This window comes from Raphanus sativus, chromosome 6 (assembly GCF_000801105.2).
Source record: "Raphanus sativus cultivar WK10039 chromosome 6, ASM80110v3, whole genome shotgun sequence".
Taxonomy (NCBI): Eukaryota; Viridiplantae; Streptophyta; class Magnoliopsida; order Brassicales; family Brassicaceae; genus Raphanus; species Raphanus sativus.
The window spans coordinates 17071373-17087024 of record NC_079516.1 but is presented as its reverse complement, the minus strand read 5'-3'; the positions used below and the strand labels follow the sequence as shown (position 1 = coordinate 17087024).

Here is a 15652-nt window from a genome sequence, read left to right as displayed (position 1 = left end):
TATTTATGGATATATATATCTAGGCCACAAGTCAAGAAGTCATATCCCTACGTTTTTTTCGTTTTTGTTTTTGTTAAACATATCCCTTTACTTACGTATTATACTACAAATTCACAGTTTGCTTGCCTTTTCGTTGTAACTTATTGTACACAGTACTACTTAATTGGCCAATCATTGTCTCTCATCTTGTAGTGTAGCATATGTATGGATTACCAAATTTCTATTTGCTGCCCTCTCACAAACTTTCTTTTTGTTTTTGAATACCCTAAGCGTCGTCTACGTAAAGATTATAGGGATTATATATGTGTCAGTTACAAAACAAAAAGATTATATATGTGCGTACATGTATAAGTACAAAGCTTTGTAGAAAGCAAAATAAATACAACATCCAAAAAACAATTTCCATGCAAAAAAAAATCTAAAACCAAAAAAAAAAAAAATCCCACCCAGAAGTGCTTTCTTAAACAGAGAAAGCTCCTCAAGAACCTTAAACACAGTTCTGTTGCAGTGTTTCCGACCAAAAGCCAGTTTCTTCTTTATCTGATAGAGAGAGAGACATGGGAGAAGTTATAAACCAGATTGGTAATAGTAATTACAATGGAGAAGAAGAAGAACAAGTAGACACAGAGAGCAACACACTGAACCAACCTCTGGTTAAGGCTCACAGAACACTTTCTTCCACACCACATGCTTTGGTCGGTACCAAAGTTTCTTACATCGAGAGCTTGGATTATGAGTAAGTCTTTTTTTCTCTTACCTAATTCTTCTCTGCTTCAGGGTCTCATTTCTTAATGTTTAATGATAATATTGACAGAATAAACGAGAACGATTTGTTTAAGCATGACTGGAGAAAAAGATCAAAAACACAAGTGCTTCAATACATATTCTTGAAATGGACATTCGCTTGTCTTGTCGGTCTATTCACTGGTCTAATCGCTACTCTCATCAACTTAGCCGTTGAAAACATTGCTGGCTACAAGCTTTTAGCAGTTGGTCACTTCCTCGCCCAAGAAAGGTAATCAACCAAATCCAAGAACCAAGATTCATCTAATTACGATTGTGTGATAAAGTCTTTGTGTGTGAAAACAGATATGTAACAGGTCTGATGATGTTTGCTGGAGCCAATTTGGGACTAACGTTGATAGCCTCTGTGCTTTGTGTATGCTTTGCTCCCACGGCAGCTGGTCCTGGCATTCCTGAGATCAAAGCTTATCTTAATGGCATTGATACTCCCAACATGTTTGGTGCTACCACTATGTTCGTTAAGGTTTGTTTCCTAATTTCTCATTTGAAAAAGATTATCAAGAAAGCACTTTAACAATGATTTATGTAATGGATTAGATCATTGGAAGCATTGGAGCGGTTGCAGCTGGACTTGATCTAGGCAAAGAAGGTCCTCTAGTTCACATTGGAACCTGCATAGCTTCTTTGCTTGGGCAAGGGGGTACAGACAATCACAGGATCAAGTGGAGATGGCTGCGTTACTTCAACAACGACAGAGACAGAAGGGATATGATTACATGTGGCTCAGCAGCTGGTGTCTGTGCAGCCTTCAGGTCACCTGTCGGAGGCGTGCTTTTCGCTCTTGAGGAAGTCGCCACTTGGTGGAGAAGCGCCTTGTTGTGGAGGACTTTCTTCAGCACAGCGGTTGTTGTGGTGGTGCTAAGGGAGTTCATACAGATCTGCAAGTCAGGGAAGTGTGGGTTGTTTGGAAGTGGAGGGCTTATCATGTTTGATGTGAGCCATGTAACTTATACTTACCATGTAACTGATATAATCCCTATCACGTTGATTGGTGTCATTGGTGGAGTTCTTGGGAGCCTCTACAATCACTTTCTCCATAAAGTTCTCAGACTTTACAATCTCATCAATGCGTAAGTATAAACTTAGACCATGTTCATTTTTGTATTTGATGCAACATTTAGATGTAGCATCTGAATACATCCATAGTTAATAAATACATCCATATACAATATCTAGATATTATTAATTTTATTTATTTTATAATAGCATTTGAATACTAATAATGAAAAAGAACATGATTATAGTGAAACTAAACCTCTTTAATCACTTTACTTAGCATGTTTGGTCATTTTGCAGGAAGGGTAAGATCCACAAGGTGCTTCTAAGTCTTACTGTATCTCTCTTCACATCAGTTTGTCTCTATGGTCTTCCTTTCTTGGCTACATGCAAGCCTTGTGACCCTTCAATAGAGGAGAGATGCCCCACAAATGGAAGAACAGGCAACTTCAAACAGTTCCATTGTCCAAAAGGTCACTACAATGATCTAGCTACTCTGCTTCTCACCACCAATGTTGATGCTGTAAGAAACATCTTCTCCTCCAACACTCCCAATGAGTTCAGCATGGGTTCTCTTTGGATATTCTTTGTACTCTACTGCATCTTGGGCCTTTTCACGTTCGGTATCGCAACACCTTCTGGTCTCTTCCTCCCAATCATCCTCATGGGTTCTGCATATGGCAGAATGCTTGGTGGAGTGATGGGATCATACACCAGTATTGACCAAGGGCTTTACGCGGTTCTTGGTGCAGCTTCACTCATGGCAGGGTCGATGAGAATGACTGTATCACTCTGTGTTATATTCCTTGAACTCACCAACAACCTTCTTCTGCTTCCCATTACAATGATTGTGCTTCTCATTGCCAAAACTGTCGGAGACAGCTTCAACCCAAGTATCTATGATATCATACTTCATCTGAAAGGTTTACCTTTCTTGGATGCAAATCCAGAGCCGTGGATGAGGAACCTCTCAGTTGGGGATCTTGGTGATGCTAAGCCACCTGTTGTAACCCTCCAAGGAGTAGAAAAGGTTGCTAGAATAGTTGATGTGCTAAGGAACACGACGCATAATGCATTCCCTGTTCTAGATAAAGCAGAAGTAGTACCTCAAGCGGGTCAAGCAACTGGGTCTATAGAGCTCCACGGGTTGATACTGAGAGCACACCTCGTTAAAGTTCTGAAAAAGAGATGGTTCTTGACGGAGAAGAGAAGAACAGAGGAGTGGGAGGTCAGGGAGAAGTTCCCATGGGATGAATTGGCTGAGAGAGAAGACAACTTTGACGATGTGGCTATCACAAGCTCTGAAATGCAAATGTATGTTGATCTTCATCCTCTTACAAACACAACTCCTTACACAGTTATGGAGAATATGTCTGTGGCCAAGGCTTTGGTGCTGTTCAGGCAAGTGGGACTGAGGCATTTGCTTATTGTTCCCAAGATTCAAGCCTCAGGAGTGAGTTTTTTATACCTTTGACCCTCCTTTGCTTTCATAATTGTTATAAAGTTTATAAACAAATCTAATGAACCTTACCATTAACAAAATCGTTTGCAGATGTCTCCTGTGGTAGGGATCTTAACCAGGCAAGATCTAAGGGCATACAACATTCTACAAGCTTTTCCTCATTTGGAAAAATCCAAAGGTCGAAAAGCAAACTGAAGCTTACTTGTACTATTGTTTTTACCTGTGTTTGTAAAATTTGTCTTTGCAGCCATGTTGTTTCCTTCCCATTCTTGAAGTCCAGTTTTGCACTTTTTGTTCATACTCAACATAAGTTGATAAGTTATAAACATTGCACACATCTCTTTCTATACTTGTAAAATCAGTAGGAGAGAGGAACTATGTCTCCTTTTTAAAAGGAACAGAGCAAAATTGTTTTCTCACCCATTACTTTTGAAAGTTCAGTTGTTACAGAGATTTTAACTAACCAGAGTCCTTGTGATTCTACAACCCATTCCTTTGAATACGGCCAAAACTTAAAAGGCTCAAAACACCAATCATGAAATAAGTGTACCTTATTACAGTAAAAAAACATAAAAGTAAATGTTTGGAGGTTAGAAAGAACCAGAAAGAGGCAAGAGTTTATTGGTGACTTAATGGCCATATTAGTCTAGAGGTGATATTAGTGATACCAAGAACAGCCATGAATTTCTCTTTTCCCTTCCCCTTTCCCTTTCTCTTTTTAAATGGATCTGTGGCCGTAAAACGTTTTGATCGAGCTCCCTGGTCACACTGCAACCGTAATCCATTCACCAGAGTTCACCACACTGACGGGTTACTTGCAGCACAAGAAGCTAGTTCAGTTCCAGGAACAGAGACGGCTAAGAACTTGCCCAACGGAAGTTTGATTGAATTGCTTCACAAGAAACCTTCATCGGATTCGTCAGAGGAATTCATACCTCTCTTGGAAACAGCGGGTAAACATCATTCTCGGCGTGGCCTCTGCGCTTACTTATCTACACGAAGAATGCGAGAGACAGATCATCCACCGTGACCTCAAAGACCTGCAACATAATGCTTAATGCCGAGTACAACGCCAAGTTAGGTGATTTCGGGTTAGGTGAGGTTTATGAGCACAGTGCGATGTTAGCTGGACGGGACTACTCTCCCAGCAGGTACCATGGATTATCTAACACCTGAATACGACCTCGAGCTGTGTATGGGGCGTAGACCGGTAGGAGATGACGGGACAGTGCTTGTAGACCTGATGTGGAGTCTCCGGGAGAAAGGTAAGGCCCTGGATGGAGCTGATGGTTAGAATAGTATGTTACTATCCTGATTGCAGAAGCCGTCGAGGGTGAAGGAGTTTATGAGGGTAGGCGAGGTTGCCAGTTCTTCCGGCAAGGAGGCATTTGCTGAGGATACAGCCGGATACAGAGACGGAGGAGATGACTGCTGACGGTATAGATGGGGAGGAGCTTCCTTGGATAACGCCTGAATCACACTTTTAGATAAACTTACGTGGATGACTCTAGAGTTCCAGATCACACTGTTTTGATTGTGAAAACATTCATAACGGTCTTTGTAGTATTAAACTAAAACACGCCATTGAATAAAGTGTGTTAACGGGGTCTGCTGATCGAAATCAAACTATGTACAAAACCCAAGAAACTCCAACTGATCCCGTGGTGTTCAGGTAATGATAAAATGGTCGCAACTTTATGGCCATACACACACACTTTACACACACAAAGACACAACAAACCGTTGCGCCGGATTTTCCAAACAAAAGATTAGCAAAGTACTTTTAGTCGTCAGTACCAAAGTAGCGATCACCAAACTCACCCAAGCCTGGTATAACCCGAAAGTCTTCGTTTATACACAGATCTATTTCCGATGTCACAATCTTCAACAATGGAAACCGTTTGCAGACGCAATGTATTCCTTCTGGGGCCTGCACAACGCTGAGAGTTAGTGACTGAGAGATGGAGAAAATAATTATGTGATTTTTATCAACTAACCGAGATAAGATTGAGGAATATAATGTGGGATTCAGGAACTCCTTTCTGTATGAGTAGTTCTATCGCTTGACTTGCCGAGTTACCTTCCAATGGAAACATTTGAGAGAGAATATACACTTCAAAGTTCAAATCAAACTATGAGAGGGAAACAATAACTGAAATTTACCTGTGCCTAGAACAGGATCCATAAGCAGGACATGGCGCTCGGAGATATCACTTGGAAGCTTCTCATATATAAGCTGATTCACATGGGAGAACGAAATTTTACAAGTTTCTTTGTTTTAGAAAAGAGGCATGATCTGTAAACTGTTGAAGGTGTGCGGAAAAACTAAACACACACAAACCTGCATTCCATTGTCACCCACACGATGAATAAGAATCTTCCCTATTTTAATCCCTTTGCAGCATGCGCGTAAAGCGTTTTCCATGCTTTCACCACTTGTAACGCATACAAAACTGAAAACTTTAGCCAAGAGAATAGAATAGAAAAAGGCACTCACTTAACACATGAGCAAAACAAATAATGTATGCTCCCTTATTTTGGAGGTGTAAACAAACTGAAAAACTAAACAGCTCCAGTCTCCATCTATCAAGAACTTTTAAAACATGTAATACCTTTCAACGCTCACCTTCGAATGACTGAGACCCCACAGAGCTTCTTGCAGAAATCAACACCGCTATACACAGCTCCTGGGTTTGGAGAAGATTATAGATTATAAACGTGGGGATGCAATCGAGCAGGAAACGTCATATAAATCATTAGGTCTTTGCTTTGATTTCTACAAGGCACAAATACCTGTTGGAGTAACTACTTGTTTCTCAGTGAATGGCAAATGGCCAAGACCATGCTCCACAACCTGAAAGAAAACCATCAACAATTGAAATAACAAGGTTTGAAAGCTGAGACTTTGAAAATTGAAAAGGTTGATACGAATTAGAAGAGTACCAGACGAATGAGGCGATCCGAGTAAAACACAAAGTCATGTTTTGATATGTCCTTCTCTCGAATAAGTGTATGCATGCCTCTTATCTGCAGTTATGATCTTAAGAGTGAGAAAATGACTGTCTGAATCAAACATCAAATATTTGGAAAATGGCTATACCTGAAATGTTGACTGGATGACAAAAACATTTGGGTAGATTTTGCAGAGATCATGTTGCCCAAGTTTTGTGTGGATATGTTGCACAATCAAATCAACTGCAACGTGATTGTCACCTCCTCTGGGAATAATCACATCGGCATATTTTTTTGAAGGGAGCACAAAATCATCAAACGCGGGCTTCACAAACTTTGCATACTGCAAATGAACATAATATCCCCAAAACAAGAAAAGTTGAGAGATACAAGAAGCTCAGACGATAACACTGTTATATAGAACAGAAGAACAGTTCAAAAAATGGAACTAAAGAGTCCAGAGTAACTTGAAAAGAAACAGAAACATCAAATTGTTTAGTATTGCACAAAGCCATAAGTCTCGTGTTACCTGACTAATCTCACACCAAAATCTGAAACAAAGACTAACCTGTTCAAGCACGGAATCAACATCTCTACCCCTCTCAACCGTGTCACGCCTGATTCTGCGAGCAAGCCTCACATCAGCATCTGAAACCAGTTAATAGCTAAGATAAGGACTTTAACTTCAATGAGGATTATAAACATTCCAAACAGGTTCAAAGGTATTCATTATGTCTTTAAAGGTCAACAACTGATAATTTGCGAAATTCAGTTAATCCGTCAAGTGCACCACATCAGCTACGGAACAGGAAGTGGAAAACTTCCATCAACAGCATACAATTGTCACTATATATCATCTAAAATTCTCCAGACAAAAAAACAGAAGGTCAAATATACTGCAGCTAGTTATCCTGGAGTTTAAGGTGGGTTTACCTGTGTCAACGAAGATCTTCATATTCATCAGATCCCGAACTCGTGAGTCATGGAAAAGTAGAATCCCTTCCAAAATTATAACATCACAAGCATTGACCTGACAAAAGTCCCCCAATGATTGATTTAACAAACGAAAATCCTCATAAGAAATGCAAATATGTGATATCGTGCGAAGCAAAAGTAAATATTCCGAAGATCCAGCCACATGAAATTAGAAGACAGAGTCATAAAACCGTAGAAATAAAACATTTAAGGAGGTCAAAGAAATAGAGACACATCTTTAGAGACAATAGCTGCAGAAAAAGTAGGCACCTGGCGAAAAGCATCTGCTTTACGTTGATGAGTCTTGAAGTCGTAAATAGGAACTTGATAGGGTTGTCCACTCTTAAGTGTATCAATGCAATGCAACATCTGCTCAGTGTCAAATGCATCTGGAGAAAACCAAAAAAAAAAAAAAAAAACAGACGTCAGAAAAATTCATCAATACGTCAGTGTTCTCAAACAAGAACGATCAAAGCAGAGAGAAAATCTACCAGGGTGATCGAAATTGTATTCTTGAACATGAGCCAGTTCTTCAGGTGTCAGACCACGGTAAAAGGAATCCTAATCAATCAAACAATACATATCATATATATTCCAAGCTAGCGAGTGATATAACATGAGAACTGAGGAGAGTGATGATAGCTCCAGAAGAATCTAACCTGGTTAACAAGAACAATGCGATGATCATGAAGTTGCTGGATGATCATGTCACATACCGTGGTCTTCCCCGAAGCGGTACCACCAGTAACTCCTACAGAAATCAAAAGAAGATAATCATCAATCAAGTATCTGTAACTGCCAATATTCTACGGTTTAGGCCGCATCTAGATATTCGTATTAGCACTAACTCCATATAAATATCTGTAACTGCCAATACTCTAAAAATAGGCAAATCGGTTTAGCTTAACCAACGCCTAATCGCTAATCCTAATTAGCGCATAATGATTAAGTTAATTAAGGGAAACATGATTAAGCCCAAGAAACTGATTATCGATCCATATATCGCTAATCTTGGGAGCACAAATGCTACAGTAGATTCTGTATAGCTAAAACCCTAAGATAATATGAGAGAGTTCGACTGTTGTTGACTAAGAAAAGGAGTAAAGCGCGGGAAGGAGAGAATCGAGAATCAAACCGATGACGAAGGGCTGATTAGGCGCGGCGGGATCGGAGATGAGGGAGAAGGGCGGGAGAGCGGAGCGGAAGTGAGAAGGAGAAGAGGTGGAGGATTTGGAGGGAGAAGAGAGAAGGCCGTCGAGGCGAAGACCGGAGAAGTGAGGCCCCGATGCCTTCTCCATCACATAGTCGATCGACGTTGAGTCTTCCGGCATTAGGTTTACTGGAGAGCGAGAGGAGAAGCGAGATTCTGATTAGGTCTTCGGAGAAAAAGAAGAAAAGGAGAAATGATGTGGAAGTGATCAGTGACGACGACGGATTCTGCACAACAAATACGACGGCAACCCTCCCCCACTTGGAATTTGTCTCTCTCTCTCGCTCCCTCCCGTCTTTTTAATTATTTGTTGTGTGGAAAACTTGAACGAAACTACTAAATTAAAAATATCCGTCTATTTTTAAAATAAGATTTGTAATGTTATTAAATAATTAATGTTGTAATCACTAGTCTTTTTATAGTTCGATTGGATAAATTTGAAGGAAGCTGCTTAGTTTAAAATATTCGTCAGTTTTTAATTAGAGTTAATCAAGACTTTTTATTGTTAGGTCAACTTTCCATCTCTCCTATTTTTTAATCCAGTTAAAGTGTGTAGTTATAAACTAGTGTGAAACTATACAGGGAAGGCATGAGTTTCATGATTTTGAAATTTTCATCTGAGAGATGAAGTGTATAATATAACTTACCGACGGTAAAATTGTAGCTTTCACAATTTGATATTTTATTTTGAATAATGTAACTGATATATTGTTCATGTTTTAAAAAATCAAGAAATCCCAAAGACACTAAATAAAAAGAGTATGAATTTTATTTTTGCAAAAAAAAAAAATTGGTATGCACTGCCAAAAATCATCAAGAAACAATAAGTTTTGTTAATCTAAACATATCATCTATATGATGGCAAGAAATAGTACCGTTTTTGCTAACTGATTGATTTTGTGTAGATAGATTTTAGAGAAATTAGGATGCATACCAAAGCATTATGTGGTATTTAACGTCATACCAAATGTCACATTTTCGCACACTGTTTATATTTTCGTTAGACTCTTCTATCGCTACGTTGATTCATTCGTCGTGAGAGTAAAAAATCCAACAGATACGAAATACAATTCTTTGGATTTGCACAGTTCAAATAATTAAAAGATTTCTTAATAGATTTTTCAAAATCTCTTATATCGAAAGTATCTTCTCTTTTCTTGAAAATCACAATTTCTTCTCTCCTCATAGCTTTCTCTTTCCTCTCATAGTAAACCAAAGCTAAACACCAGCTTCTGCAAATCCAGTCATAGAATGGAAGGAGAAGATAATTCACCTCCACCTCTTATCGTCCCGGAACGGATTTTCGCCGTAAGCAGTGAACCAGTCGAATCAGAGTCACACCCTACCACAAACCCCATGCAATCAGACAAATACTGAACTCGCTCGATGCCGAAGAAGTTGATACTATCAGAGCATTACCCTTCGGAAAACTCGTTGAAATCGGGGAAATGCCTTCTTTTTCTGGACGGTTTGGTTGATTCATCATCTCCCGGCAGCTCAAAGTCAACAAGAAACACGAAGAATGGTTCATATTAGCCAGGGTATTTAATGTTTATAGTTGGCTAACAATATTTGATAATCGTGTTTGTAGATAATTAAAAAATTTCTAGTCCATTAGAAATCTCATTGTAATGTAAATTATGTTAGCTGGCTACAATAATATTTGGTATTGTTACAAACCACAACAAATGGTTAAATAATTTATTAGCCATGGTATTAATGTTTATAGGTGACTAATAACTTTTGATAAACGTAGTTGTAAATAATTAACTCTATAATATAATTTCTATTCATATAATTAGATATATCTATGAATAAGTTTGTGAGATTCAGTGTTAGTCGGCTAAGATATTTAATAACATTCGTTTAATTCTATTTGAAATCTATTGTTAAATGGCTAACATATTTAATAACTTATGACAATCCATTGTTAAACGGCTAACATATTTAATAACCCAATAGGAACCCCATAACCCAAAATCTAATGTCTAATCTCTATTGTGTTTAGGTTTTAGTCTTTTTGGGTTCAAGGTTTAGGGATTAGACATTAGGGTTTGGGTTTAGGGTTTAGTATTTTGGGTTTAGGGTTTAGTGACTATGGTTTGGGTTATGGGGTTCCTATTGGGTTTAGGGTTTAGGATTTAGTGACTAGGGTTTGGGTTCCGGGTTTTCTGTTGGGTTTAGGATTTAGGGTTTAGGGTTTACTATTTTGAATTTAGGGTTTAGTATTCAGGACATTTAACTTTTTGTTTCGGTTAAACGTTTATTAACCTATGTACCTTTAATATAAAAATTAACAATCGAATTGGTCGGTCAACAATTACAACACTTGGATCATTTAAAAGATATCCGGCTAAGCGGAAATTTTAAACGTGTATATATTTATAGATATCCAACAATTTGACATTACCAACAAATAAATATACATAACATTATGTGTATGTACATTTCATGCACCCTAGCTATGCTCTTAATTTCTTATAGTTTAATGTATTGTATTATAGTGTCAAGGGTTTATGATCAATGTTTAAAAACTAAGGAAACTTATTATTATACATGTACAATGTCAATATCTCACATTCTGTCTAGAGTTATTTAGTACCAAAATTGTCCAATATACTTATAGCTGGCTAAGATATTGTTTTGTACTGTATATTTGTAATCAATACGACCATAACATAATTTGGATAGCTAAAAAAGATTATACACATTGTGTACCTTAATTCCATAATCATGCTTGATGTTTACACCTGCGGGAGTTAACTGTTTGTTCCCACTTAACGAGGTATATCTTAAAAATCTATTTTAGATATTATTGTACTTGATTAGATATGATAAGATCTATAATTGTACTTTCCCTATAACCTACAACTCTACAAGATCATCTCATTGAAAAGATAGTCTCGACTTATCAACACCTCCCACTTGCACAATCACCTTCCATGTTTCACTATTTTTAGCAAATGGTTAGTTTCTATATTTTCCTTGGTTTTTGAACAAATTATCCCTAGATTTTAAAGTTATCATTTTTTTAAAAAGGTATAAAATTTTATAAGAAGAACGAAATGCTTAAATCAGTTAGTTTTTATAGCATGTATTACGCTAAATTAAGTAAAGCTTAAAAAAGTCCAAACGAGGTTATTTGTGAAATAACCAAAAATAATGGAAAATTAGTTTTTAGTAAGAATGTAGAGAGAGATAGGAAGAGAAATAAGGAGAGAGAGAATGGTTTTGGTTAGTTTGTGAGTTTATGTTTTTTTCTTGTATATTACACCTAATTTCCCACAAACTTTTATCGTAAAAAATGAAAAAAATAAATAAAAACAGTTATAATACAGTTGAAACTAAAATGTGAGCATATGAACATGGCATAACAAAGAATATTCCTTACCGGACCAATCAAGTGGATAATAGGGTGAGATACTAAAGTAACTGAAAATATAAGGAAATATATAACAAAACTCAGAAATGCATTAATCTGAATACATAATGATCCAAACAAAATACAACAAAACAAAAGCCTAAATTCTCAGAAAGCCCAAACAAGACCCATAACAAACGATCCAACAGCCAAAATATATCCAATGGAAGCTCGTAACCCATGACCCGAACTAGAATCCGAGTCGGAGCTCGAACCCGAACTCGAACCCGGCGAGGGAACGGCGGTGGAGTCAGAAGAGACAACGTTGACTTTGACCTTCATGCCTTGTTCGCAATGCCCTGGGGTCCCGCATGCGAAATAACGAGTCCCAGTTTTGGACAGCTTAACGACGTCGTTTCCAGAGCTTAAGGAGTTAACGGGTGTTCCCACATCACAACTCTTGTATGCAGTTTCACTTCCCAGCTCAACAACACTGTGTAGTCCGGAGTATTTAAAAACTATACAAGGAAAGCAAAACGATTTGGTTGGCAAAAACCGGTCGGTTTGAGTAAATAAAACCGAGTTTAGAGAAAAACGTACGTACCCAATTGGTCGCCGACTTTGAAAGATTGATCGGACGACCAAGAATCAAAGTCAACGGATTCTTCCCAGCCTTGGCTCCCGCCCATCACATGTTGTGCTGCTAACGTTGTCTTAACCGTCATTAAACCGGATAAAACCAGGACAGTGAGAACTGCTTGCATTTTCATTGGTTTTAGTGAATTGAACCTGGTCTAGCAATACTTGACTGAAGCTTTCTTCGAGCTAGTTCATCATATATATAGGGCAATGCATGAACTCGGTTGCTTAAGAGAAGGAAAGAAACAAAACAAGCTTGGAGTTGAATCAAAGCTAAGATCTTTGGTAGTTGTCAGATCTTTAAATTAGTATTTGTGCTCTGTTTTTTTCTTATTTTAATTCTGTTGTATTTCATGTGTATGTTCAAGTAGAACGTTTGCATCAGAATTGCCAAATAAGTTAAGGAGCCAAAAGCCTTAGCATACAAGCAAGATTTAAAACCGCCCGGTTTTTAAATAGAACTTTCTATCATCTTTGTTGGAGAAAATCATCTTTTGCTTTTTTCTATTTTGATGATGTTACAACTTTCTGTTACACAATCTGATATGTAAAGAAAGAACGAGCCACTGAAAGATTCATGCATGAAGAAGCTTCATCACCCACCAAATATATAAATTATCAAAACACCATAATTTTTTTACATTTTTTTACTTCAACTATCGGATTCATTTTCATCTCATCACAGTAAGTGAAGTACCCTGTAAAAAAATTATCAGAGCTTTTTACTCTGATATCTCTTTCTCATCTTTTCATATACAAAACGTTATTATTATTCTCTACATCTTATTTCCCATTAACAACCCCAGTTTCAGAGTTCAACTTCTTTCTCCTCTCGATGAAACTTCCACCACATGATGAGAAACCAGGAAGACATCGATGATGCTGCCAGTTAGACTTCTTCTTCTTCTTCTCTTCCTTCACGCTAATGTCTTCAATGGCCGTGTTGTTGAGTTCCCCTGAGTTTACACCCGAGAGGTAAGGAGAGCTGAGAGATGATGACGCTCCAGAGCTTTCCACTGGTTGTTCTCTAATACTATCTCTGAAAAGCTCACCAAGCTTCTTCCTCCTCGGTCTTGGCGCTGGAGAAGAGCCACGAGAAGACTTCCTCTCGTGGAATATAAGGCTTTGGATACGAGGAGGCCTGTCCGAGAAGCTGCACTTTGGAGTGTTTCCACGCGATGGTGTGAAATCTGAGCATAAAAACCGAAAAATATGAATCTTGAACAATACAGCTGAAACTAGGTCAATTATCCCACAAGAAAAGGTTTAAAGTTTTTTTTACCGCCATTAACGCTGTGGAAATCATCGTCCGAGTCAGATTGTAGCCACTGCTGCTGCGTATCAAAGAAAGTTTCATCTTTACTTCCTGTGGAACAAATTAAAAAAGATAACATTTCAAAACTTTAGAACAAGAATGTAAGTGTACGATTCATATATAGGTAACTTTAGAATAAGAAGGCAATTGTATGATTCTATCACCACCTTCATAAGACATAATAGACCAAAACAAACAAGAATTACTATATCCTTGAAAACAGAGGGTACGAGGAAATAACAGAGCAATGACTTAAATTTTTTTAATTATTTAAAAATTAGGATCCTAAAAATTAATATAAATTACTAAAATAGGTAACTTTATAAAGTACAGTCCACCAACATAGCTCTCTGTCTTTTCAAAATTACTGTTATGAGAAAAAACTATGTTGTCACGGGAAAGTCTTTGATTTTGACATAATTTTCATTTAATGACATTAAATCTATAATGAAAAAAAATCAAATCAGAGATATGATCTTATCAGATAAGAACGAATCAAATGAATAACCTAAAAGTCTATCTATATCTACATATGAAGAAAATCAGATTGGTTTTGAAAACCATTAATGGTTTTTCTTTTCAATGTGATAATGAAAGAATAATTTCAGATGCTGATTTTCCAATCACCTAACCACCACATGCCAATGTTCATTAGAAAAAAAAAAACATCAATTATTTTGATCGGACAATAACTAAAATTGAACCATCAGACAAGGACCAAAGCTGAAACACTTATAAACAAAAAAGTATCAGGACACGAATAAAAAAAAAAAAAAAGAGGTTTTTGAAATAAAATTACCGAAGCTTTTCTTAGAAGAAGAAAACGACCACCGAGATTTGACGGCCGGAGAAGCCACCGGAGGAATCGATGTTGTACTCTTTCTCGGCGATTCTGAAAATTGAATTAAACGAATACACATATATTCAATATTTTTTATATAATATATAATATAAGAAACCCCACATCACAGTCATCATGAACCAATCATATTCAACTTTTTTTAACTAAGAAAATAAAATCTGAAGATCAAAATCAAATACAGAGACGATGATCTCTTTCTTTCGATTGTAAGAAAATTACCGAAGGTTTTCTTGGTGGAAGGAGACGAATTAGCTACGATCGAGACGACGGCGTCGTTTTTCTGCACTGAACTAATATGTTTCGTGGGAGACTCTGGTGTTACCATGTTGTCTGTTCTAAACGGGGACTTGTTAAGCGACGACGAAGACGAACCCATTCACCGGCGTCGACTTTTAGATAAATTTAAAGGAAAACTCTATAAAAAGTGGAGAAACTTTCTCGAGGAATTATGTTTTTGTTAAATATGGTAGAGAGACGGACTATATGATATGATCCTATTTCATTTATTAGTCGGAAAAAGGGGAAGTGGGGGTCCTACACGTACACGGTGCCCACTCAGTAGAGAAAACGGTGTCGTTCGTGTGGGTGACTTTTGGGAATTGACGTGGCACTTAATTGTAAATCGCTGATTAGTGATTACGTTTTTTATATACTAGGTTTTTTCATTCGCGCTACGCGCGAGTCTGTGTTAATAATATTTTTATTCATTTAAAAAAAATATATATAACTAATTTATATAAATTTTGCCTTTATGAAAATATATCAAAAACATTTAGTTTTTATTTATATTTTATCTATATAAGTATAATCTTTACAATCTATACTATTATTTGTGAAATAATTTTTGATTATAAGTTCTTTCGTTAAAACTATAAGTTGAACATTCGATTTCTTTCACATGTTTATTTGGTTTTAGAGTTTTGAGATTAATTATTTAAGTTATATTCGGATATTTATAAAATTTAATTGGAGTTTTGTTCAAATTTTTGCGGTTTAATTCAGATTATAACCAATTTAAACTATTTTAAAAATAATTTAAATTCATATACACTTATTCCTAAACAAATTAAAATGAA

The 15652-nt window shown here is 37.0% G+C and overlaps 4 protein-coding genes across 4 annotated transcripts; 1 reads left to right on the top strand and 3 right to left on the bottom strand.

Moving 5' to 3' along the window:
* The first annotated feature begins 235 nt into the window (after positions 1-235).
* LOC108833354 (chloride channel protein CLC-b-like) lies at positions 236-3590 on the top strand. Its single transcript, XM_018606782.2, has 6 exons — positions 236-736; positions 815-1015; positions 1090-1267; positions 1342-1874; positions 2101-3253; positions 3353-3590. The coding sequence occupies exons 1-6, from the start codon at positions 558-560 to the stop codon at positions 3455-3457; spliced, it is 2349 nt and encodes a 782-aa protein (XP_018462284.1). The 5' UTR covers positions 236-557; the 3' UTR covers positions 3458-3590.
* A 1215-nt stretch (positions 3591-4805) lies between these two features.
* On the bottom strand, positions 4806-8716 carry LOC108833352 (uridine/cytidine kinase UKL1, chloroplastic). Its single transcript, XM_056987673.1, has 14 exons — positions 8325-8716; positions 7849-7940; positions 7681-7750; positions 7460-7578; positions 7148-7244; positions 6783-6862; positions 6363-6557; positions 6206-6289; positions 6056-6116; positions 5889-5949; positions 5604-5697; positions 5426-5498; positions 5260-5342; positions 4806-5192 (listed from the first exon to the last, which is right to left on the bottom strand). The coding sequence occupies exons 1-14, from the start codon at positions 8518-8520 to the stop codon at positions 5046-5048; spliced, it is 1452 nt and encodes a 483-aa protein (XP_056843653.1). The 5' UTR covers positions 8521-8716; the 3' UTR covers positions 4806-5045.
* A 3112-nt stretch (positions 8717-11828) lies between these two features.
* LOC108810867 (mavicyanin) lies at positions 11829-12602 on the bottom strand. The gene is made up of 2 exons (XM_018582942.2): positions 12365-12602; positions 11829-12278 (listed from the first exon to the last, which is right to left on the bottom strand). The coding sequence occupies exons 1-2, from the start codon at positions 12528-12530 to the stop codon at positions 11929-11931; spliced, it is 516 nt and encodes a 171-aa protein (XP_018438444.1). The 5' UTR covers positions 12531-12602; the 3' UTR covers positions 11829-11928.
* Positions 12603-13093: 491 nt separating this feature from the next.
* Positions 13094-15059, bottom strand: LOC108807118 (uncharacterized protein At3g27210). Its single transcript, XM_056987530.1, has 4 exons — positions 14796-15059; positions 14514-14606; positions 13682-13765; positions 13094-13589 (listed from the first exon to the last, which is right to left on the bottom strand). The coding sequence occupies exons 1-4, from the start codon at positions 14950-14952 to the stop codon at positions 13183-13185; spliced, it is 741 nt and encodes a 246-aa protein (XP_056843510.1). The 5' UTR covers positions 14953-15059; the 3' UTR covers positions 13094-13182.
* Positions 15060-15652: the final 593 nt, after the last annotated feature.